The following is a 23,383-nucleotide window of genomic DNA, read 5'->3' on the forward strand; positions in this document are numbered from 1 at the left end:
GGGGAAGATCCTGTGAGGGGGGACTCAAGGGAGTGTGGTGGGGGATCCACACGGTTGCTCCGGCAAGCTCGCACCTGAATACCGTCGGATTCAAGGCTTGTCTCGAGGTAAGTTCACCAAAGAAGAAGTCTCTTTGGTGTCAAAGGACCCGGCGACTCCGCCGCACCGGGGAAGGTGGAAGTGATTTTGTAAGGGCTTCTCCGCCTAGCCGTGGGGGCTAAAGGAGAGACACTAGTTTAGTGCAATACTTGGGGGGTGCCTCCAAGGAGTGGACGTAGGTCAATGTTTGACCGAACCACTATAAATCCGATGTGTTCTTTCTTTTTACTGTTTCCGCGTTTTAATTTCCGCACTTTGATTGTGGTGATTTGGATTATGTTTTGGTTTTAAAGTTTTCCAATTCAACTCTCTCTTTAATTAGCTTGGGACTAAGTTCAAGAGGGCCTAACATCCCTAACGAACTTTCATAATTGTGACCTGAAAAATAATAGCAAGAAAGTTGTAAAGAATGAATCATAAATCTTGATGACTGATGAGAAAACTTAAATTAGATTTTTCATTATGCAAAATAAAGAAAATAACTCATATAATACAGATATATATTCTATAATATTTTAAGTTTGTAAAATATAATATTGCACCAAATATAACTACAATCTATATTTTTAATAATGCAAAGATTGTTTGTTTGGATGGAAAAATTAGATAGATTTTTTTATTTATTATCACAAAATACTTTTTAAAGAAATTACTTCTGAAAAAAATAGAAAATAAATTATGTATCATAAAATAAAATTTTACAAAATAATATTTAAAAATTAAAAACATACGAAATAAAATCTTGGAGAAGCAGCAAGTTCTTATCCATTTGGTGAGATAATGATTCCACTTTGAGTGCCAAGTAAAAAGGCACCGCCACCCGCTGCATTGTGGTTCAGATTCTAATCCACAGCCTATGTAGAGATCTACACAGGACCTTTAAAGCAAAAAAAAAAAAATTCTTTCAAGATAACGATCATAATTTTATTTGTTGAGATTTTTCTAAGTATTTTTCCAAAATGAAAATTGAGAGAAAATTATATTTTTCCCTTTCAAAAGAGAAAAATCTAATTTCATTATAACAATTCTATAATAACTTTTTTTACAAATAAATACAACTGCCCCAAATAAAAATAAAAATTGCATTTTTTTTTTTTCAAAATTTATGTTTACAAAGTTATTTTTGAGAAAAATCCCACAGACAGATCTACTTAATCTAATTGATTCTTGACCTAACAAATGAAACGGTGAAGTTAATAAATACTCAGAATCCAAATCTAAATTCTACCGCTTCCCTTAAGCTGGATGTCACAATCCCAAACAGTGGACCTGATTCCTGTGTGAACTCACTTATTATATCCACGATTCTCTTCCCCACATCCACTTAATTATTCATATAATCTGAGCCATTCCATGTGGCTGAGGAGAATGACAGACCAGTTGAAAGAAAAGATGCAACGAATCCTATATCTTACTCCATGTCCACATTTCCTTCATAATATTCAAAGACCCCATAGCTGTTGAGCTTTGATTCTTCCAAGAATTAGTCACGTGTGCCACCTCAGATGGCCCACGTGACAACCATCTTCTACGCCAGACCCACATGAGATCAATGATTTTATAGCCAAAGAGCATGTAGACCAATTAATTTAAGCAGAAAAGTAGTTGGTAGGAACCACCCTCTTGTAGGAGAGATTATTCTTTGCAGATACCGGACACAACTTACCGTCCAGAGGCCAATCAAGTGCAGCCACATCATCTAGTACCGAGTAGAGGTGATGTGACGCATTTTTATTGGGCTACGGTGTTCGGCGTCTGCACAGAATAATCTCATCCTCTTGTAGGCTCCACACCAAGCTTGACTTTCAGTTGTTCATATTGAACTTCGGATGAGGAAGGAAGAGATCTATCATTTCAATGAGTAAATAAGAAAGCCAACTAAACATACTAAGCTATGTGAACAAACAAACTGGGGACCTTTCCTTGTCAAAAAGATTGGATTCATGTGAACAAAATCCTTTTGCTTGATAATCTGTGCATCTCCCACCTTTGAAATAGATTGAAACAGATTGATAGTGAAAGTGGCTAAAGAGTTTCCCATATGTTTGGTTGCTTTTGTTGAAGTATCAAACATGGCAAGTTGGTCATATTTAGCTCTTGTTGCGTGGCGTGCAATTTGAACACAACTACAAGTATTGGAATGAAATATTGACAGGACTGAATTTTCAATTGGCAAAGACCTATGGTGAACTCAGAGAGATAAAAATGAAGGCTAAATTTGAATAAATTAAGGCTTCGTTTGTGACAACTTTTTTATTGCTTCTTAAAACGGCTTCTTAGTATAAAAAATAAAAATTTTGTACTAAGAAGCTGCTTTAAGAAGCAGAAGGAAAGCCGTCTCAAACAAAGCCTAAGTATACCAAATACGGAGGTTCATGAAGATTGTACAGTGGGGTAAAGTGAAAGGTGGACTATTTTTTGCTACAGATATCACAACTAGCACGAACAGGATTCAAAGGCATTCTGCTTAATATTGCTGAAAGTATTTACATCTATATTTACAGCATTTCAGTATCCCAGATTCAGTATTAAAGATAAACCAGAAGAAGTTCCTGTACAATACTTCGAGCCACATAAGATGCTTTCCCTGCCTTTGGAAGCGGCTGTGTAAGTGATGCAATTGACAGAATAATGAGAATTTATGTACACAGGCGAGTGGGAGGATACTTTAAGAGTAGGATTTGGCAAGACCGAAATTGCAAAAAGATCTAGATTTAAACAGACCACCAAAGAGGAACCTGGTGGGAGACTCTTGGGGAGGAGATCTGGAAACCTCTTTCACTTGAAGCACGGTCTGACCAATTGCTTGCCTTATAGAATCTAATATTCTTGCATCCACTTGGTTTCCTGTGGCATCACGAACATAAAATGTGTTGACTGCTTTCCCATCTTTGGTTGAAACTTCAGCTCTTGTTACTGTAAGTCCGTTCTCGCGGAAGATGCGCGTCACATCCGAAAGCAATCCCACTCTGTCATTTGTGCACAGCTCAAGCTTCAAACCCTGAGGGGCATTTCATAAGAAACAGACCAGTTACCTGCTTAGTTTTAATACAAAAATAGAGGATATATAACTAAATATCCCAAATCAACTATCTTTTGTTCATATGAGAGAGTAAGTTTATGGGATCTACAAGGCAGAATATCAACTACTAATTGAACACATATAGATCATACAGATAGGTTCTTTATAAACTCTTAGGCTTCGTTTGGGACGGCTTTCTTACTGTTTCATAAAGTAACTTTTTAGTATAAATTTTTTAATTTTTTAATTAGGAAGCTGCTTTAAGAAGCAGTAAGAAAGCCACTCCAAACGAAGCTTTAAGCATGCATACACTTTTAGGCTTCAAATAAATAGATGATAATGCAAATGGCAAGTTACGATAATCCATTTACATAAATGAAAAACGGTGCATCGTATTAAATAAACAATTTATTGTATGTACACTTAAAAATAGCAAGTCAAGATGACTGGTAATCAACCATATGAAGATAAAAGAAAGATATACTACCTCAGATACCCTCCTCTCTATGGCTGCTTCAAGACATTGAATAATCCTCTCTCTCTCAGCTTCAGAGTTGATGGGAAACCCATCTATGTGCCGGATATAGTATTCCTATATAATGAGAACGGATAATATCTCACAATAAGATAGTGAAAATACAGTAAACAAGTAGACAAACGAAGGCTTGCAAATTGCAGGATACCTGATAAGCTTCTGGGCCCTCGCCATCAGCATTTGCATGGAATACCACATATTGCATATCCGTCAAAGTGCAAATTGTGTCAAAAAGAAGCTTTGGTCTGTCCTTGCACTGAATTGTGACCACTGAATACTCCTTATCATAACAATTCACAACAGAGACTTTTGGCCTCATAGTCTCATCAACCAATTCCTGGCCAGTCCTCTGATAGTCCCTATCTGCAAACATCATCTGGTGGAGCCTTCTCTCTGTATGTGTGACCCCCATTGAAATAGCGGTTTTCGCTCCTCTGGTCTTGTTATTTCCTCTAAGAACATTGCACAAGAGCTCTTTGATTTTCGAAAGCTTTTCTAGGTCAGTAATGGCTGCACCTGTGACTTCATCTGTCACTTGCATCACAGCTGCTGCTCTGTTATTATGCGTCCATATTTCAGCAGTAACAACATTGCACTTCAGGTCTGTAAGAACAGCACTCACTTCAGAAATCAAACCAGGCCGGTCAGTCCCAGTTAGCTCAATTGAAGTGTAGTCAGAGGATGGTGCAAAGTCCACTGATCTTCTCCTAGAAGGAAGAAAGGAAGAATCTGCCCACAAGGACTGCAAATAGACAGAATCATATATTTAGTTGAAATATTGGCATAAATCAAAAGCAGTAGTACAAGTAGCATCAAAATGGCAGGGATATTCTACCTTCCGAATGTAATCCACTAGCAGTTTGATAGTAGTTTCATCCCTAATTTTCTTTCCCTCGTGATCGGTAACGTTGAAAACTGGAACCAAATATTCAATTTATAATGATTAAATGATCCAAAAGGTTCCAAAACATTAAAAAAGTATTCAAGTGGGATATGATCTTTACCGTCCATGATCCAGCCGCCATCAGATGATATATAAGCTTTAATGATGATTAGATTCAGATCTGTAAGAACCTGAACAACTTCCAAAAGGATCCCATACTTGTTCGCACTGTCAACCTACCAGCGAAAAAAAAAATTCAGAACATAGAAACACACTCGGGTTTTCAGGTGCGTGCTCATGCAAAAGTCAGCAGAAATGGCCATTGAAATACCCGAACAACTGTTGCTCTGGCACAGGATTCGTTATCAATATCAACCCTAAACAGGGAAAGCGACAAAAAAGTTAACAGATGAACAAAGTTAGATTCATAGATGATAGTAATAGAATGCCGATGCAATACCTCGGCGGGTTCATCCTCTTAATAAACTTTTCGTATTCATCATCACTATCCCATGAATCATATGAAGGATGCATCAAATCCACCTCTGCAAAAAGAACTAATTCCATTCAGAAATGATTAACTACAGAATCCAGACGTCAAAAAGGGCGCACCGCAAATCAATAGGTCACAGACGATTCGATCACAAAGAAATAAAGAACTAGAAGGAAAAGAAATGCAAAAGAACCCTAGCAACTCATGTTACCCATAACCTATCAAATCAAAAAGAAATTTACAGCATTCAAACCGAAAAACCATCAAAAGGAGACACGATAGCACTTCAAAACTTAACAAAGGATAAGACCCGCACCCATCATCGTCCACTAATCAGCCGCCTTCAACGAAGAAAGTGAGAACTTCTATTTTCCAATGAGAGCAGAAGCCCCAAACTCCAGTTCACCTCTTTTCCTCTCCCGCTACGAAGGAAACCGATTTCGAAGTCGAAACAGGACGACACGAAACTCCAAAAAACCTGCGATTTCCCCAGTACGGAAGAACAGATTCTGCCTCTCTCTCTTTCTCTCTCTCTTCGTCCGCAACCGCTTCTGTTCCGCTCTGTCGCTTGTCTCCGGCGAATGGGCGAATTACAACAGAACAATGGCTCTCGACCGCTCTTACTACAAAGGATTCTCTCTCTCTCTCTCTCTCTCTCTCTTCTGAGGTCGGCGAGGCGGTTTATAGTGACTCGTCAAGCACTTGCGCCTATTCTTTTAATGCGACGTATTAAGTACTATTAATGGTAATGCTGTGTAACGACTTTTCAATTTGAGGTTTGGTAATTGATTACTTAATAAGTTGAATAATAAAAAAATCTTTTGTGCATATTAAATATTAAAGTTGGAAAATAATAATAAAAGTAGTATTCTCTCAATTTTCCAAAATAATAATATAATTAAATTATTTTTAATACACCACTACGGGTACCTCAAGCCGACTAGTTAATGAACTCACGAGTCACGTTTTTCAAATCATGAGTTTAAGCTAGAGACTATATTCTACCTTCTATATTAAATGAGTTAGAGCTTGAGCTTAGTCTGGCTTGATTTATAAGCTTGTTGAGTCGCTCAATTAAATTAAAATATATTTAAAATTAATTTAAACTAATATTAAATTATAATTTTAATCTTTTTAAAATTAATTCTATATTAAAAATAAATATTAAAAAAATGAAAAAAAATTTAAAATTAAAAAATTGAGCTAAACAATGGAGCTCTATTTTTTTTTTTTTTAACAATTAGAATTCAAGTTGGATTGATGAAGTGGAGGAATGCATCGGACTTGTTGTGTGATATAAAAGTACTACTCAAACTTAAGAGAAATTTCTATAAGATGGTTGTTAGACCTGTAATGCTTTATAGCGCAGAATGTTGGTCATTAAAAGAGAAGCATAATATTAAGTTAAATGTTGCAGAGATGAGGATGCTCAGGTGGATGAGTGATTTTACTCTTAGAAATAGGATACGAAATGAGAATATACGTGAAAAGGTTGGAGTACGTAGCTCCAGTGGCAGATAAGATTAGAGAGAGTTGCCTTAGATGGTTTGGTAACTTAAAACAGTAGCCTTCTAATAACTCGATTAGGAGAGTAGATGTATTAGATTTAATTAACCTATGTTAAGAAAGATAAAGGTAGACCTACAAAGACTTGGTTAGAAGAAGATATTAGAAATTACATTTCTATTAGATCTAAATGAGAATTTGCCTCTTAATCGAACACAATGGAGAAAAAGAATTCGTGTAGCCGACCCCACGTAGTGTGATAAGGCTTGATGATGTTGTTGTTGTTACTGCTGCCAAGCTCTAGCTTAGTAAATGAGCTCGAGTCGAGCTCAATTGCAATAAGGACTAAACAAGCTTAGCTCGATTAGGCAGATACTCGACTCGACTCAACTCAACTCGTTTGCACCCCTATAATTAAATATTGAAAAGGTGTTTGTGGGTAAAGGTTTCATATATCTTTAATTTTGCCCTTTGGTATTATGATAATTATAAAAAGAAGGAAGAGAAACTTAAAAGAGAGGATTAACAAATTAAGTACATGTCAACCACAAAAGTAAAAGTTTCCTCTAAAATAAAAGGATTGTCTTAGACAAAGGGATGATTGCATTGATAGGCTCCATCCAAGTTGGATAAAGATAATATAAGCAACATTAATCTTGAAAGGCTCCGAGAAAATCAAATTCATTGTCTTGTTAAGGTTTTATTTGAGACAGTTTTTTACTTCTTTCTAAAACAATTTCTTAATATAAAAATAAAATTAAAAATTTTTGTATAAAGAATTGTTTCAAAAAGTATTAAGAAAGCCGTTCCATATGAAACCTATGCATCAAACCAAAAGAAGGTTTTCAACATCACCCTCAAAAGACAAGAAAAGCTTTAGTTCTTCACATCCATCATATAAAACTAGTAGAAGTATAGTTACCCAAAGCATGTAGGTTTTTTTTTTTTGTGGGAACGGGGGTATCTACTCGCTGTCACCCACCTTAGGAGGCGCTTGGCGGCATAACTAGTCCCTCAGCGAGCCTAGCTACCAGTAATCATCCTCACAGGTGCAGGAGCTACAGTTATTTTCTCCCCACTTAAAGGGTTGTGTCGTTTGATAGGGGAATTGAACATGAGTTGGAGGTTCCCAATCAGACTTTTCCACCAACCTAGTTAAACCCGGTGGGATAAGCATGTAGGCTTTGAAAAGCTTCCAGCAAAAAGAGTGAAAAAAGTATAGCATCCAGCAGAAACAACCAAACATAGGAGAAGAAATAATAAAGAAGACATCCAAAATAGTAAAAGAGAACCCCTAAAGACATTTAAAATACTAAAATAAATTACTGTTAGCGCTATCGATTTTTTATTTTTATTTTTTGCCTTTCTTACTGATAACTGTTTCCTTAAATTATTTAGAGAAGGTAACACCTCCAAAAATGATTCAGTTTCCCTCATTCCACGGTTGGATTATTTCTATTGTGGCCCATATAAAAAGATTAAATTACACATCAATGTTTTAAAACATTTATCAATCTTCAATTAATATTTTAAATAATTGTTTTATCGTCAAAAAAGTATCTTAATCGGGCATGAATCTCGGGGCAAAATTAAGTTGGAAACTTCCGAAATTAAATTGGGGACCATCCGAACTCCGATTTTAGCAAAATTACAGTCGAATTGAACGTCTCAAAATTGCAAATCCAGCGACACCAAATTCGGCTTAATCCGAGCTCAAATCGAAGACCCGAAGTGCATTTGAAGAGTTCAAACCATAAATTGAATGACCAAACGACTTCCAAACGTGACATGGATATATTCAAATCAAGCGGCTCGACGAGATAAATTCAATGAACTCAATATCACCAAATTGTGATATCATTAAGAAATTAAAATGCCCAATAAATGGTCCACGAATCAAGGGGATCAACATCGGTTGTCTATTCAAACCACTATCAACTTATCCTTGATCTTTCTCTTATTTAATGGTCATGTCACTCTCATAAAATTATAAATAGATCTCACATTTCTCATGGAAGGGGACCCCAAGCAAGGAAGAGAGCTCTCTTGCTATCAAACTCCTCCTCGATCACCGTTGGACTTTCACCTGTACATCGATTGTTTTCAGACTTTCGCCCGGCCACTAACGGATGCTGGACTTTCGCGTGGCCATCGACTGATGCCGAACTTCCTCCCGATCATCAATTGAAGTCAAATTTCTGCCCGATCACCAAATTTTGTTGGATTTCATATCTCTGTTCGTAATTGGATTTCAACCCGATGGTTGATTATTGTAGTTAGATCGTCCTCATTTTAAGGAGATGAGTAAGTCACTTGTAATTTACTCAAAGCAGCTTTGGAAGATTCAAACCATAAATTAGATGACCAAATAATTTCCAAATGAGATATGCTTATAGTCGAATCGAATGGCTCGACGAGAATAATCAAACAAACCCAAGATCTACAAATTCTGATATCATTAAGACATTCAAATTCCTAGTAAATGATCAACAATTAATCAAGGGGATTAATATATGTGGTCCATTCAAGCTACTCTCAACATACCCTTGATCTCCCTCATATTTACTGGTCATGCCACTCTCAGAAAATTATAAATAGACATCTCATTTCTCAGGGAAGGGGGACCGAACCTAGGAATAGAAAGAAGAGAAGGAAAAGAAAGAAACTAGAGTTTTCTTACCGTCAGTCTCCTCCTCGACCACCGTCAGACCACCGACCGTTGCCAGACTATTGGTGGGCTTCTACCTAGGTATCGACCGATGCTGTGTGAAACCCTAAACATCGAGACACCTTTTAGTGTAATGATTGAAATTTCATTAAGAAACTTTGTACTTAAATGTGCTCATCCCGGAGTAAATATGGGGTAAGTGATCTACTAAAAAGTTACACCAATATAAAAAAAAACTGTGAGGCTCTTAGGCCAAAACATATAATATCTCGATAGTTAAGAGTTTGAACCTGTTACACGCCAAACTTCTACCCTGCCATCAACTGATGGCGAACTTTTACTCGGCCACTGATTGATGTCGGACTTCCACCTGACCACCGACTATGGCCTTTTTGACCTCCGTCGCCATATAATAATCTTTATGACCATTGTCATTCGTCGACTAAGGTCTTTTAGACCTTCCTTCACCAGACTACGGTCCTTCCGACCTTCGTTACTAGATAGCAGTCTTTCCAACCTCCGTCGCCTGCAGAGTGCAATCCTTCTGACTTCCATCACCAGACAACAATTCTCCCAACCTTTGTTGCTAGACTACAATCTTTCCAACCTCCGTCGTACGTCGATTACGGTCCTTTCGACCTCCGCCGCTAGCCGACTATGAACCTCCCAACCACCATCACCCGATTACAGTCTTTTCGGCCTCAGTCACCTGTCGATTATGTTTATGCCGCTAAACGAACATATCAATACTGAATCTTCCAATTCATCATGTATTGCACTTTATATGATGTATATTTTCTACATCAAACTAAAGCCTTCCCTTACGGAAGGGCCTCATTTGTAATTGACTGCAAATATTAGTGGATTCATTTAAACTTTGGGCAGGCCCCGTAGTTTTTCCCCCTTTTTTGGGGTTTTCACATAAAAACTATGGTGTCTCTTATGAACGTTACACCCTTTGTTTTATCTGATTATGTACTAGATCTTTGTACAAAGCAAAGACGTTAAACTTTATATTTCTATTCTATCGTGAATATTCTAGGATGCAATAAGGCTAAATACTCCAAACGATTATATCTTGTACTTTTCTAGCCTCCCTTAGATTTTACTCTAAGAGGGAACTAGAGTTGTACTCTAATAAATATTAAATTTTATATAAGTAATTAAACTCCCCTACAAATATAACATCACAATTATTTATTGAAAAATACAAAAAGGTTGACACTATGCCATTTGAAAGAGTGGCGTCGCACTGCCCTTGAAGTGAATTAACATCTCGGCAATGAAACTTTTGTACCACTATGGCGCTTGCTAACATGGATCGATTTCTTAGTGAACGGTCATGTCTTTTCACTGATAGAATGTGTCCCTTTGAAGTTAAAACGCCACGACACTATTGGCATTCAAGTGTTGTGGTGCCCAAGTGCAAAAAATGGCACCAAGGCATGAGAAATTGTTGCACCATGGCATTTGAAAATAGAGAATCCAGCATTGCTAAGCTGACTTCTTGACCCCGTGGTGCAGGTAATGCTGCAGTGTTGGCTTTATCGATGCTTTAGTACTGGAAAATAAAGAACTTGGAGTTGTGATGTCTATTTCTGACACTTTGGCGGTATTGAAGGTTGCGCTGCGGTGTTGTTTCATCTGTTTCCATTGCACTATAAGCTCCTTAGAATTTTTTAGTTTTTCTAAACAAACACAACTATTATAATATATTTTCATTGAAAATATTATATGTAAATACTTCATAATTTATACTTATCGCCATCATACAATGATAACCTAAAGATGATGGCAGTGGTTGGTATTAGACATTGATGTTGAACATCAAGCTAGTAAGTCTTTAGAGGAATTTAGAACTCCAAACTCTCTCCAAATTCAGGTCCCAGTCTCCTTCATGGGTAGTACTTTAGTAAATTTAGTCAAAATTTAATAACAATCAATCATATGACTCATATCAAGTCTTTAAATCATAAATAATTTATTCAACATTTAAATACTTTAATAACATTATAATCAAGTGAACCTGAGATTTTTGGATTTGAATCATCGAGTCACTCATTTTGATTATAAGCATGCAAGCTAGATTTGAATACCATTTGGTCCTTCAACTAACGTCTAAAGTCTCTAATTATCTTTCAAGTACTTGATTTGAGCTTATTTGGGCTCGTATCAAATCCCTTTGGTTCTATTAGACTTGTTTGATCGATACGCTCAATTTGATTAAAGTTTGATAAAATTAATCTTCGAATGATTGTAAATTTAATTTTGAATCTTTTAAATATTACATCAAGATTCATACTACATATCAAGTGAATTTTCTTAAGGCATATCTGGTATAAAATAAAACATGACAATCAAAATAAAGATACCAATGCTATTATTTTGAGCTAAGTAAAAGTACCAATGTTGATTAATTTTAGGGATTTTTACATACCTAACATTTAAAACAAGTCTATTTACCTATTAAACACCTAAACTTTTCTATTTACCTATATACCACCTGAAAACAATTATCTCATCAAAAATAACACTCCGTCGCTTCTCCGTCAACTCCAAATCGCTAAAGCTCTAAAGGCGCGGGAATCGCACAGTTCGCCATTTCCATCCCGATCGTCTTCTCCAGCAAATGGCGACACAGACATTCCTTCTCCCTCTATCGGTTTGAATCGCACAGCTTGCCCATCTCGATCATCTTTTACAGCAAACGTAGTAGCTGGCGTCTTCTCTGGCCAGTTCCGATACATAATCGTTGTTTCTCATTTTATTCTCTGACACAGAATCGCGGTTAAAGCACAGTTTGCCATTTCCTCATACTTGCATCTCTTCTTATATTTTATTCTTCGACTTTGCTCTCATTTTTTATTCTCAGACTTATACAGAATTGCGTAACCACAAGCCATATTTACAGATAAAATCTGATCCTGCTCTCAGTTTTTAAGAAGAAATCGGAAGGCTGCAGCTACATTTAAGAACTGCAACTATAAGGTTTTATTGTTGTGCCCTATATCTTTTACAAAATGCAATTCTTACATGATGGTGATAAATTTGAGGACGGAGAGGTTACTAATTAGTAGAGAGAATTTAATTTTGTTTCTGTAATATAATTTTGAATTAACATGTTTTGTTGACAGATGGATTGCAACAATGTGAGCGCTATTGTGTTGAAATATGGAGGATATTGGAGTGAGGTGAAAAGTGAGTGTAGGATGAAATATGTCGGAGGAAGTCAAAAAACTATAAAGGTTGATAGAGGTCACATTAATTTACTATTCTTGAAAGAACGTACCGAAGCAATTTGCCAGTGCATCTCTAACTTTACAAACACAAAATAGTTAAAGAAGCTTGAGACGTTTACCCTAAACAACTAATGGAGAAGATCACCATCAACATTAAAAAAGTAAATGATTATAAATCTATTAAAAAAATCTGGACTGAAGAAGAATGGACTTGTTTTGGTACAGGGCATAGGCGGAAAAATAGACTTAACACTGGAGAAGATGAGTGAAGTAGGGATAAGGTCAAAGGGGTGGCGGTCGGAAGCGTCGATGGCGTTGGGGTCAGCACCGGCAATGAGGAGGAGGGTGGCGGTGACAGCGTTGGGACCGGCGGTGACAGCGTTGGGACCGTAATGGAGAAGATCACCTGTTCGGACTGGGATGGAGAAGATCACCTGTTCTCACTGGAGAAGTCGCTGCGAAACAGCCGTGACTTCGGACTGGAGAGTGGCGAACGGCCGGAGCGAAGGGAAGACGGAGCGAAGCGAAGATGACGAGCCGAACATAGCAAACTTCTTGAAGACGGAGTGGTATAATTGATTTAAAATGGCTAATTTAGGTGGTATATTAGTAAATAAATTAGTTTAGGTGTTAAATTTGTATTTTAAATAGTTTTAGGTGTTATGTATGTAAAAATCCCTTAATTTTAATATCATATTTAGCTAATGCATTTTTTGTTTTCGAATCAATAGTAGAAATCTTCCAAGAAAAAGTAGCATAGGTTATGGAAAACTGTGTATGCAAATTTATATAAGAATTTATAGCTATAAGTATATTAAGAATTAGTTGAAAACAATGAGCATTATCCAAATGTTCATGAAAACAAAGAACAAACCCCAATCCAAAAATTCGTTACTATGGGTACTAATATTTAAAATATTATTTGACTAATTATATAAAAATAATATTAAAGAATATTATATAATAAAATAAGTATAATATTATATAAAAAATGCACTCTCCCATCACCTCAAAAAATTATTATTATTATTATTGTTTTTAAGAATTTTTTAAATTATTCAAACAGTGTACTTTGCCATAAGAACTCTTGGTGGGGTCCATCCAAATATACTGGAAGGCTGATCTTGTAATAAAAGACAAAGACAGGGGCATTCTTCAGATATCAACTCCTCTATATATTGCTCCTCCTCCAAACGCCTCCAGCTGAATTTTCCTTCGTGAATTCCTTCCTCCGACTCTCCGAGCAAGCAAATAAGCGTCGAGTGCACCAATCTGGAAAAGCCAACGTATCATTAACCATGTCCACGTCAGTCGTCTTCCTCCTCCTTACCCTTGCTATTTCCTTCCTCCTCCGGCCATCTTCGACATCGGCGGCAAAGGCGGAGGAGGATTTGATGCGTCAGCTGTGGAGGTCTGAGCTGGCCCGGCTCGCCGGCTACGGAGAGGAGAGGCTCTCCTCTGTGCTCGTCACTGGCTCTCTTCTATATCAAGATCGTCACTTTTCTTCAGGCTCTAATCACCTCACCACTTCCTATGCCAAAGGTAATTAAGCGCATTAGTTAGTTGATAACTAATTATCAGATAATTAAGACAGGAGCTTATCATTATGAAATGGGAACTAATTACTCTAAAATAATAAGAATATATACAAATTATAAAATGTTCATATACAAATTTGAATGTCTTGGTGTTTGCATGGAATTTTGCTTTGGTGTTTTTGAATAATTTTATGATTTTAATTCTAATCAACGTTTTTAGTAGCTTTTGATCTAATTTTTCAGTTGGTAAATCAATAAATAAATATATATAAGAAAAAATATTTTTGAGAGAATGTTTGCAAGGTGGATGGTCTTTGTCGAGTAATACTTAATAAGCTAAATATATTGGATTGTATATCGTTCTCATGGGAAGTTGAGAGGGAGTGATCATTAGCTTTTTCTTCCAATTGAGGAAAGGTGTAGATGAAGAAAATTCTTCCCTCAACAACTACTAGCCAGGGAGAAGACCAGCTCATTAGCTAAACTATCAAGGCATCAACCCCTTTAATTTTAGTTGTTATTAATTAGTTTTTATATAATCTTGGTAATTAAGCTCTATGTTTTGTTGTCGAAGTTTTTTATTTGTTTTCAAATTGGAGTCGTAATTAGAGGAGCTCTAATTATGGCATTGATTAGGAGCCCTGATTATTGCATTGATTGAAATATTTAATGAGGGGGATGATTAATTGGGAGATCTAATTGACATGATTACATTTTCATTAATTAAGTTTTCGTTATTATTATTATTATTTTTTTCAAATCTATAAATATAGGTTTGAGGATTGGTGTGAGAGTAAGAGAGTCAATTGTAATCTTATTTCTCCACATTAATGTAGTGAAATCATCCCCATCCCGTGAATGTAGCTGGTTCTTCGCCGAACCACGTAAATCACATCATGTTCATTATATTTGTTTGTCTGATTTGTGTTGTTTTTCACTGTTGATTGCAAAATAATGATTTCATATATGTAAAGTTTTACATGATTAGATTTGTCTTAAAACTTTTGAGTTAAGAATTGTTCGTGAATTAGAATCAAAGCTCATTGAGATTTGAGAATATTGACCTAAAAGAGAAAAAAGTAGATCGAAAGAGAAAAAAGTAGATCGAAAGAGAAAAAATTCTATAATAAAGCTCTGAAATTTCTATAAAATATACTTCAAATAAAAAATATTAATGATTACTAAACTTATGTTTTATATTTTCAAAGAAATTAAGCTTCGGCTTTCAAGAGAGAGAGAGAGAGAGAATTTCATTTTCATTAAATAATCCATCAAATAATTTAATTATTCTGATGAAGCAGTGTGTTTCTCTTCTATCTAACATCAACTTTGCATGAGAAAAAAGGTGTGAAGGTGGCTGTTACGTGTAAAAATGATGAAGGCAGAATGAAAAGAAGCGACTTTTCCTATGGAACAACTGATGAATTTGGGGATTTCATCATCAACATCCCTTCCCACTTGCATGCCATTCCCAATTTTGAAGATTCCTGCTTTGTTAAGATCCTCAAAACACAGAGAAACTCTCAATATTATTATCAAATATCAATATCAAATCCCATGCACATAAAATTATCACATGTTGGCAACAACATTCGAGTATATACAACAGGAACAGTGAGGATAAGTCTGAGAGGCTAGCTTGCCTTCTCAGATAGCTTGCTTGGAGAAAGAAGCTAGATATATATATTGCAAGAACTACAATAATTACAAGAGAAAAGAGGGTGAGATGGTTCCTCAATTATGATTTTTTTATAGTGTTTGTATATGATCTGTGGATATTTCATGATTAGTATGTTTGTATGAACCTTATGTAACATGCACGCACCTTGGTGTAATATTTGTCTAAGTAATTTAGTGATCAATGAATCTCCATGTAGCATGCTATAATTAGTGGCTTTGTATCTATAATGTATTTGTATCATGAAAGCTTCTTTCAAATAGTTCAATTAAGCCGACGAGGAGTGCTCTTTTCATTTGTTCAAAGAAATACAATTTTAATTAGCACTATTTTAAAATTGCATATGATTAAAAAAATTTGATGTTACATGTATCATCATCTTGATCTATTGGTTAATAGCTTTGGTTACCAACCAATATATCTTGGATTCGAAGCTTACGTATGTGATGTGTGTGTGATAGTGTGAATTTGTCTTAATTGACCTACATATTGTCCCCCACCCCTGCAAAAAACTATGATGAGTTGAATTTGGTGTCGTTGGGTTCGTATTTTCGAGATGTTTAGTTTGACTGTAAGTTTGCTGAAATCAGAGTTCAGATGATCCTACATTTAATTTTGAAAGTTTCCCACTTGATTTTGCCTCAAAATTTGTGATATAGATATCATGAAAATTGATATAATTTCTTAAGTGTTACGCTCTCTTCATTCGTGCTTTATTTTTTTTGAGGAATCCTATACTCTTTGGTAGAATGCTTCTACATGAAGGACTTTATTGAGTTCTCACTAAGAATTAACATGATACATCTAATCGACTCAATTATAACCCTAATTTTTTAAATAATGCTTTCCTTGAATTAAAATTTTATTGGACCGTCTACTCCGTGAGAAGCCCAATTAATTTACAACTAATGGGGCTTTCTTTGTTCGTTTACTAAAATGGGCCGTGCCTTACAATATAATGGTTCTACTTTAATCAGAGGGCTTCGAGGATGCATTTGCATGATCTCAAATGGAATTAGGCAACCAAAATTTGTAGTGTTTTTAAATAATAACTACAGAGGTTGACACTTTTAGACTTTTAGTAATTAAAAGTTATCAGAATTAATATAATAAAAATTAAGCGAATATTTTTTTTAATTTTTTTTTTCAAATAAATAGTGTGATCTGTCAGTGAGGCCCTCTTTGCCCGTAAAAATAATATTATAATTATAATTTATTATTTAATATATTTAATATAAGGTTAATTCAATGCATGCCAACTGATAAATATTTTTCCCTCTTATTTATTTTCGTTTGGATATGTTTAAAATGTCGATGGTTCTGTATGAAACACGTAGCTTAAAATTTTAAAATAAATAAATAAAATAATTGGTGTATTTATTATTTAAAGCTAAAAGATATAAAAAGCTGGCCATGCTGACTAAAAAATAGTTATAATTATGGCTGTGGACCTTGCGTTATTAATGAGAGAGAGCAAGTGCCAGGTGGCGACTGGCGAGCATAATAAGGAATAAATGTTTTACTGCTTTTTTTCCAAACATTTTAAAATTATTTTGATAGTCAGATGACATCAAGATTAGTGCCAAAGAGATATCATGGAATTTGCTAAATCGTAGTAACTGTTCCAAATAAAGGCTTAATAACTTTATTGAAATTCTCGGTTGATATAATTTGTTTGGGGAGAAATTATTATGTGTGGAGTTCGGATGTATAACATCGTCTAAAGATCAATCAAAATCGTCACGTCAATGATACCGAGTTGTAATACCTAGCGAAGGGGTGACGTGGTTTATTCTGATTGGTCTCCGGATGACGTTCGGTGTCCGCACTAAATATATAATCTGGCTTGGGACAGTTTTTTTGCTACTTTATAAAACTATTTTTTGTACAAAATTTATAATTCAAGAAATTTTACTAGAAAGCCGTTTTCGAAAGCTACAAAAAAGTCGTCCAAGACTTCGTTTAAGGACGACTTTCTTATTATTTCTCAAAGCATTTTCTTAAGTACAAAAAATTAATTGTATGCTAAAAATTTACTTTGAAGCACTAAAAATAACTCTCCCAAATGAAGCCAAAGAGATATAATCATGGTCCATGCATATTGGTTCAGTACTGCTATTTATTTTCCCCTCGTTGTCTCACATGATGCACATGCAATTTGCTAAAGAAACGCAACGTAAGGCTAATTGAGTAATTGGCCAGGCCGAGCATAATGCAATGGTTCAATTTTTGCATTTTGGAGTTCTAGAATTTTCATGAAAAGATGGACTTCTTTGTAAATTATGTCACATCATTATGAGGTCATTCAACTTCTAAATTAATTTTTTAAGCTTAAATAAGTTGGTAATATAGCTCCTTTTAGTATTAAAATTTTTATAGTTGTTAAATTATTTTAAGATGAATATACTATATAATATTATATTTTTGAAATATGAATAAAATATTATAGCTTATTTTAGTTAAATTTAGGGCAAAGTATTCTTACCCAAATTTTAAACTTCACTAAACTCCATAAATATTGTTTAGTGAATTATATCAATTTTGACTAAATCTTATATAAGTAAATCATTAGTATTAAATATATAATTAATTATGATTGTTTAAAATTATAATCCAAATTTGATAAAAAAAAATAAAACTTAGGATCTTATTTAGATTAGATTCTAATTTAATAAAAAGTGTTAAATGAATGAATGTATTTGAACAATATATTCCAGGGTTTTAAAAATTGGACTGGACCGACCGATTCGACCTGTTCAATTGTGAACCGATCTTAATGCCGATCGATCTAATTCATTCAGAAAACCGTTTATGTATCAAACCGAGTTGAACCAGACAGAATCGTTGGTTTAACTGACAAACCAGTCCAGATTCCCTTGAAAGACGTACTTTATATACATATAAGTAATATGAGACTAAATAAGTTAAAGTTATTACTTCTAAATTTACAGTATACACAATATATTTTAAAATATATTTTTTAAAATAAATTTTTTATGATGTAAATAGAATTTATTTTTAATTAATAATGTTAAATAAATTAGATAATTCATTTATTATTGATGTAATATAAGAATTAATTAATTAATTAATTAATTAAAAACAAATGATCTAATCTTAATAAATTTATAAAATGAATTTAATATATAATTTATATGTGTAAATTATTTACACATATAACATAAATTAATAATAATTTATATTAAATTTATAAGTAAGCTAGTTTTTTTGATTAAATTTTAATTAAATTTAAAGACTGAATGTACTTAAATTTAAAATTACATAAGATATTATTAATATATGAATTCAATTTATTTTTAATATACATATTATTACATGATTATTCTATTATTCATAATTTTTTATTTATTAAATCATCTGGTTGAACCTCGATTTGATACCGATTAAATCATTGAATCATGAACATCTCTATTTTATATATTATATTTGATGTGGATTTCACAATCTTGATATATTCAATTCATTTAGTGCTAAAATTGATGGGGACTTTGTTGTGTATAAACACGTTTGAGAATTAATATAATGGGCCACCCCATATGATATACACTATACATTCAGAGAACCTATTAAATCAAATTTGTTAATAATATTATGAAATTTCATTTTGTTAGTATTTTATGCCAAAATTAATATTTTATAAGTGCAAATTATATCTTCAAAAGGCAAGGGTGTCCATTGATGTTGGTGATGATGTAGTTGATGAGGATCATCCTTTGTGATTATAGTGTGCGTCATCCTCATTGACAATGACATGTACTTAAGTTATTGGTTGTAGCATGCATCAAAATTAATCAGCGTTTCCTCATAATCGAGCGATGGTGGTCAGAATGTTATAGCGAGGAGATGACAGTTGAATGATCCTAGCCAGATTGAAGGACTATATAGTTGGGAGACTTTTTAGATGAGCATAGTCGGGTAACGACAGTCTACAGTTGACAATTAATGATGGTCGTAGGACTATAGTCGAGTGATGAGGTTTATATCACTGTCTTCAGACCTAGTGATTGGAGGACCATCATTGGGAAATAATGATCAAAGGATGTACTATAGTCGGATGACAATGGTTGAATGACTGTAGATGGACGATGACAACAATGGTGGTGAGGAGATTATAGTCCAACGATAATGGTGAAGAAACGACATACTCATGTAGTGCATGGCGGTCGGATGGTTGTAACCGAGCGGCAGATGATGTTCGGAAGATTTTAGTGCGACAACATTAGCCGTATGACCTAAATTTGATTATAAAAATTTAATTTCAACATGCATCGAGATACCCATTCCATTTTATAGTTAATTTTTTATTATTATATAACTCTTTATAAAGGTGTTTGTGAAGTTGATAAGTTATTATAGAGAAAGTAAATTTTTTTAGTTGTAAAAAATAACTTTATAACACAAAAATTTATTAAAAATAGTGAAAAAATAATGACCAAATAAAATTGTGATTAAAATCTGTAAAAAAAAAAACAGTTAGAAAGTTATCCCAAATAAAATCCAAATCTATTTTTGATGAATTATTACGTTAGATCTTACCCAATTTATCAGTGCTTTAAACATAATTTCGCACAGATAAAATGCAGCATCTATCAACTCTGAACTTTAATTATGTCTTAATTATATAGTTGGGAGTTATTTGTTCAACCAATTAATCAATCGAAGAAAATAATACAAAGACTTTCAGGAGACGAACCGTCCAATTAAGAGGTGGAAGACATCTCAGCCGTCCACGGTGATAGTGAGCCTATGCACCTTTTCTCATCGGAGCAGTTCTAAGTTTTTCAGCCTTTGCATGTGGCCACATGGTTTTCCTTTCATTAAAGCTATCAATTATTTATTCTCCATTGTTTTATGAAAAATAAATACCTTATTGGCATAAATATATTATTTGTTGCTTTTCTTTTATTTTTTACTTTATTTTATTTTTGATTCAAAATTTGCTATTTAATGTAAAAAAAATTGTCTTTGTACTTATTTGTTGTAAAAAAATTGCTTTTGCTAAGATTAAAAAAAAGAAAAAAGAAGAAGCTAAATTAATTTTATGTGACTTTCTTCATATATACATTTAGATCACATGAATTGCATGCATTGTATTTCAATGATTACTATAAAAGAATATGATAAATTTCAAATAATGAAATGTTATGGTGGAAAATATTGTATTTATATTATGAACAAAAAAATTATGCAAAATGTTGTATAATATTTAATTTTTTGAGATAGGAGCTCCACACGCAAATCCCTAAATAAGAGAGGTTCCTATCATGGTCCCACAAATTTAATAGCGAGTTAGGATTGGACCCACATAATAGGAAAAGAGTTTAGTAAGCTTAGGGAGATGTCATTGTCTCTAAACTTGGCTAAATTGTTAGTCATGATGGAGTTCAAAGTTAGTAATTCATTTTAAGATTGATGTAATATATGAATAATTTATATAATCAAAATGTATTAAAAAAAATTACTTGATCATTATGAACCTTGAGAAAAACATTTGAATTGAATTTTTTTTTTAATTGAAACTTTTCAAAATTAAATTTAGGCATATCCAAACTTCAATTTCAATTTACTAATATATAGTTGAATTGAACGTGCCAAAAAGACAAATCTAATGATATCAATAGTGATTCTATCTAAGTTCAAATGAATCCAAATCAAGTAATATATTTGAAAACATTATGATATTGATTGAAGAACCAAATGATTTCTAAATTTTGTGTGCATATAGTCAAATTGAGCGATTAGATGAAATGAATCCAATGAGCTTAATATCATTCAACTTTGAGGTCATTAAGTATCACATCTCAAAATCTAAATTATATTGAAAAGAATTGTATTTTTTATCTTCTATAAGATAAGAACTAAAGATATGCAATGTCTTTTAATAATAAAATACTAGGAGAAATTCAATATTGATACGTCGTCATAAAATTAGCTTGATCGGGCACGAATCTTGAGGCAAAAGCCAGTTGGAAACTTCGAAAATTAAATTTGGGAGCAAATGAACTCCGATTTCAGCGAGCTTACTGTCGAACTGAGCGTCTCGGAAATACGAACCCAACGACACCAAGTTCGACCCAATCCGAGCCAAAAGGGGTCCAAATCATGAACCCGAAGCGCTGTTGGAAGGTTCAAACCACAATTTGAGTTACCAAACGGACTCTGATTTTGACGAGCTTATACTCGAATCGAACGGCTCGACGATACGAATCCAACGAGCCCAAGATCACTAAATTCCGACATCACTAAGGCATTCAAATGACCAATGAACGGTGTACGATCGTAGGATTCAGCATCGGCCGTCCATTCGATGACTCCTTATTCGCCCTTGATCTCACACCTATTTACAAGCCATGCCACTCCAGAAAATCTATAAATAGAGCCCTCATTCTTCACAAGAGAGGATCCAAGCAAGAGAGAGAAGAGGAGAAGAGAAGGAAGGAGTTCCTCCTCGACAGCCGCCGGACCACCGCCGGACCACCGTCAACACCTCGCCGGACCACCGCAGGAACCTCGCCGGACCAACGCAGGAACCTCACCGGACCACCACCGGATCATCGCAGGAACCTCTCCGGACCACCGCAGAACCTCGCCGGACCACCACCTTAAGGCCCGACGTTCATCCCCGACGTCCTACCAAAGACTCGACGTCTTGTTCAAGGCCCGACACTCAGTCCCTACATTTTGCCAAAGACCCGACGTCTTGTTCAAGGCCTGACACTCAGTCCCTACTTCCTGCCAAAGACCCGACGTCTTGTTCAAGGCCTGACACTCAGTCCCTACTTCCTGCCAAAGACCCGACGTCTTGTTCAAGGCCCGACACTCAGTCCCTACATCCTGCCAAAGACCCGACGTCTTGTTCAAGGCCCGACACTCAGTCCCTACATCCTGCCAAAGACCCGACGTCTTGTTCAAGGCCTGACACTCAGTCCCTATTTCCTGCCAAAGACCCGACGTCTTGTTCAAGGCCCGACACTAAGTCCCTACGTCCTGCTAAAGACCCGACGTCCTACTCAAGGCCAGACCATCAACATCCGATCTTCCAAGTGACACTGGGACTAACACCTGACTCCTTATCTCCTACCGCCTACGGTCCTTCTGACCACTGTCGCCTACTACGGTCCGTCCGACCTCCATCACAAGACAACGGTCTCCAGCCGACTACGGTCTCCGGCCGACTACGATCTCCTGCCGACTACGGTCTCCTGCCGACTACGGTCTCCTGCCGACTACAGTTCTTCAGGCCTTTGTCGCCTACTATGGTCCTTCCGACCTCCATCAACAGACAACGGTCTTTCTGACCCAGGTCTCCTGCCGACTCCGGTCTCCTGCCGACCACGGTCCTTCAGGCCAAACAAACCTGTATATGTAACTCTTACCATGTAATGCAATCTATATGATGTACATTTGCTACATCAATCCAAGGCCTTCTCCTAAGGAAGGGCCTCATTTGTAATCGACTACAAATACTAGTGGATTCATTCAAACCGGGCCAGGCCCCGTGGTTTTTCCCCCTTTTCAGGGGTTTTCCACGTAAAAACTCTGGTGTCTCTTATGAATGCTACACCCTCTCACTTATCTGATTGTGTGCTGGATCTTCGTACAACGCTAAGACGTTAAACTATATATTTCTCTACCGCCGCGAATATTCCAGGACGCAACAGTTTGGCGCCGTCTGTGGGAAAGTGATTCCCGACTGGGGGG

At 35.3% G+C, this 23,383-nt stretch overlaps 2 protein-coding genes across 2 annotated transcripts; one reads left to right on the forward strand and one right to left on the reverse strand.

Annotated features, from left to right (window-relative positions):
* Positions 1-2,543: 2,543 nt before the first annotated feature.
* On the reverse strand, positions 2,544-5,735 carry LOC110114077 (ACT domain-containing protein ACR4). The gene is made up of 8 exons (XM_020846834.2): positions 5,349-5,735; positions 5,000-5,084; positions 4,871-4,916; positions 4,661-4,775; positions 4,492-4,571; positions 3,805-4,398; positions 3,609-3,713; positions 2,544-3,100 (listed from the first exon to the last, which is right to left on the reverse strand). The coding sequence occupies exons 1-8, from the start codon at positions 5,353-5,355 to the stop codon at positions 2,768-2,770; spliced, it is 1,365 nt and encodes a 454-aa protein (XP_020702493.1). The 5' UTR covers positions 5,356-5,735; the 3' UTR covers positions 2,544-2,767.
* Positions 5,736-13,451: 7,716 nt separating this feature from the next.
* LOC110114082 lies at positions 13,452-15,867 on the forward strand. Its single transcript, XM_020846841.2, has 2 exons — positions 13,452-13,987; positions 15,329-15,867. Exons 1-2 carry the CDS (start codon positions 13,744-13,746, stop codon positions 15,619-15,621), a joined length of 537 nt encoding a protein of 178 aa, XP_020702500.1. The 5' UTR covers positions 13,452-13,743; the 3' UTR covers positions 15,622-15,867.
* The last annotated feature ends 7,516 nt before the right edge of the window (positions 15,868-23,383 follow it).

Source organism: Dendrobium catenatum, unplaced genomic scaffold (genome assembly GCF_001605985.2).
Source record: "Dendrobium catenatum unplaced genomic scaffold, ASM160598v2 fragScaff_scaffold_1408, whole genome shotgun sequence".
NCBI lineage: Eukaryota > Viridiplantae > Streptophyta > Magnoliopsida > Asparagales > Orchidaceae > Dendrobium > Dendrobium catenatum.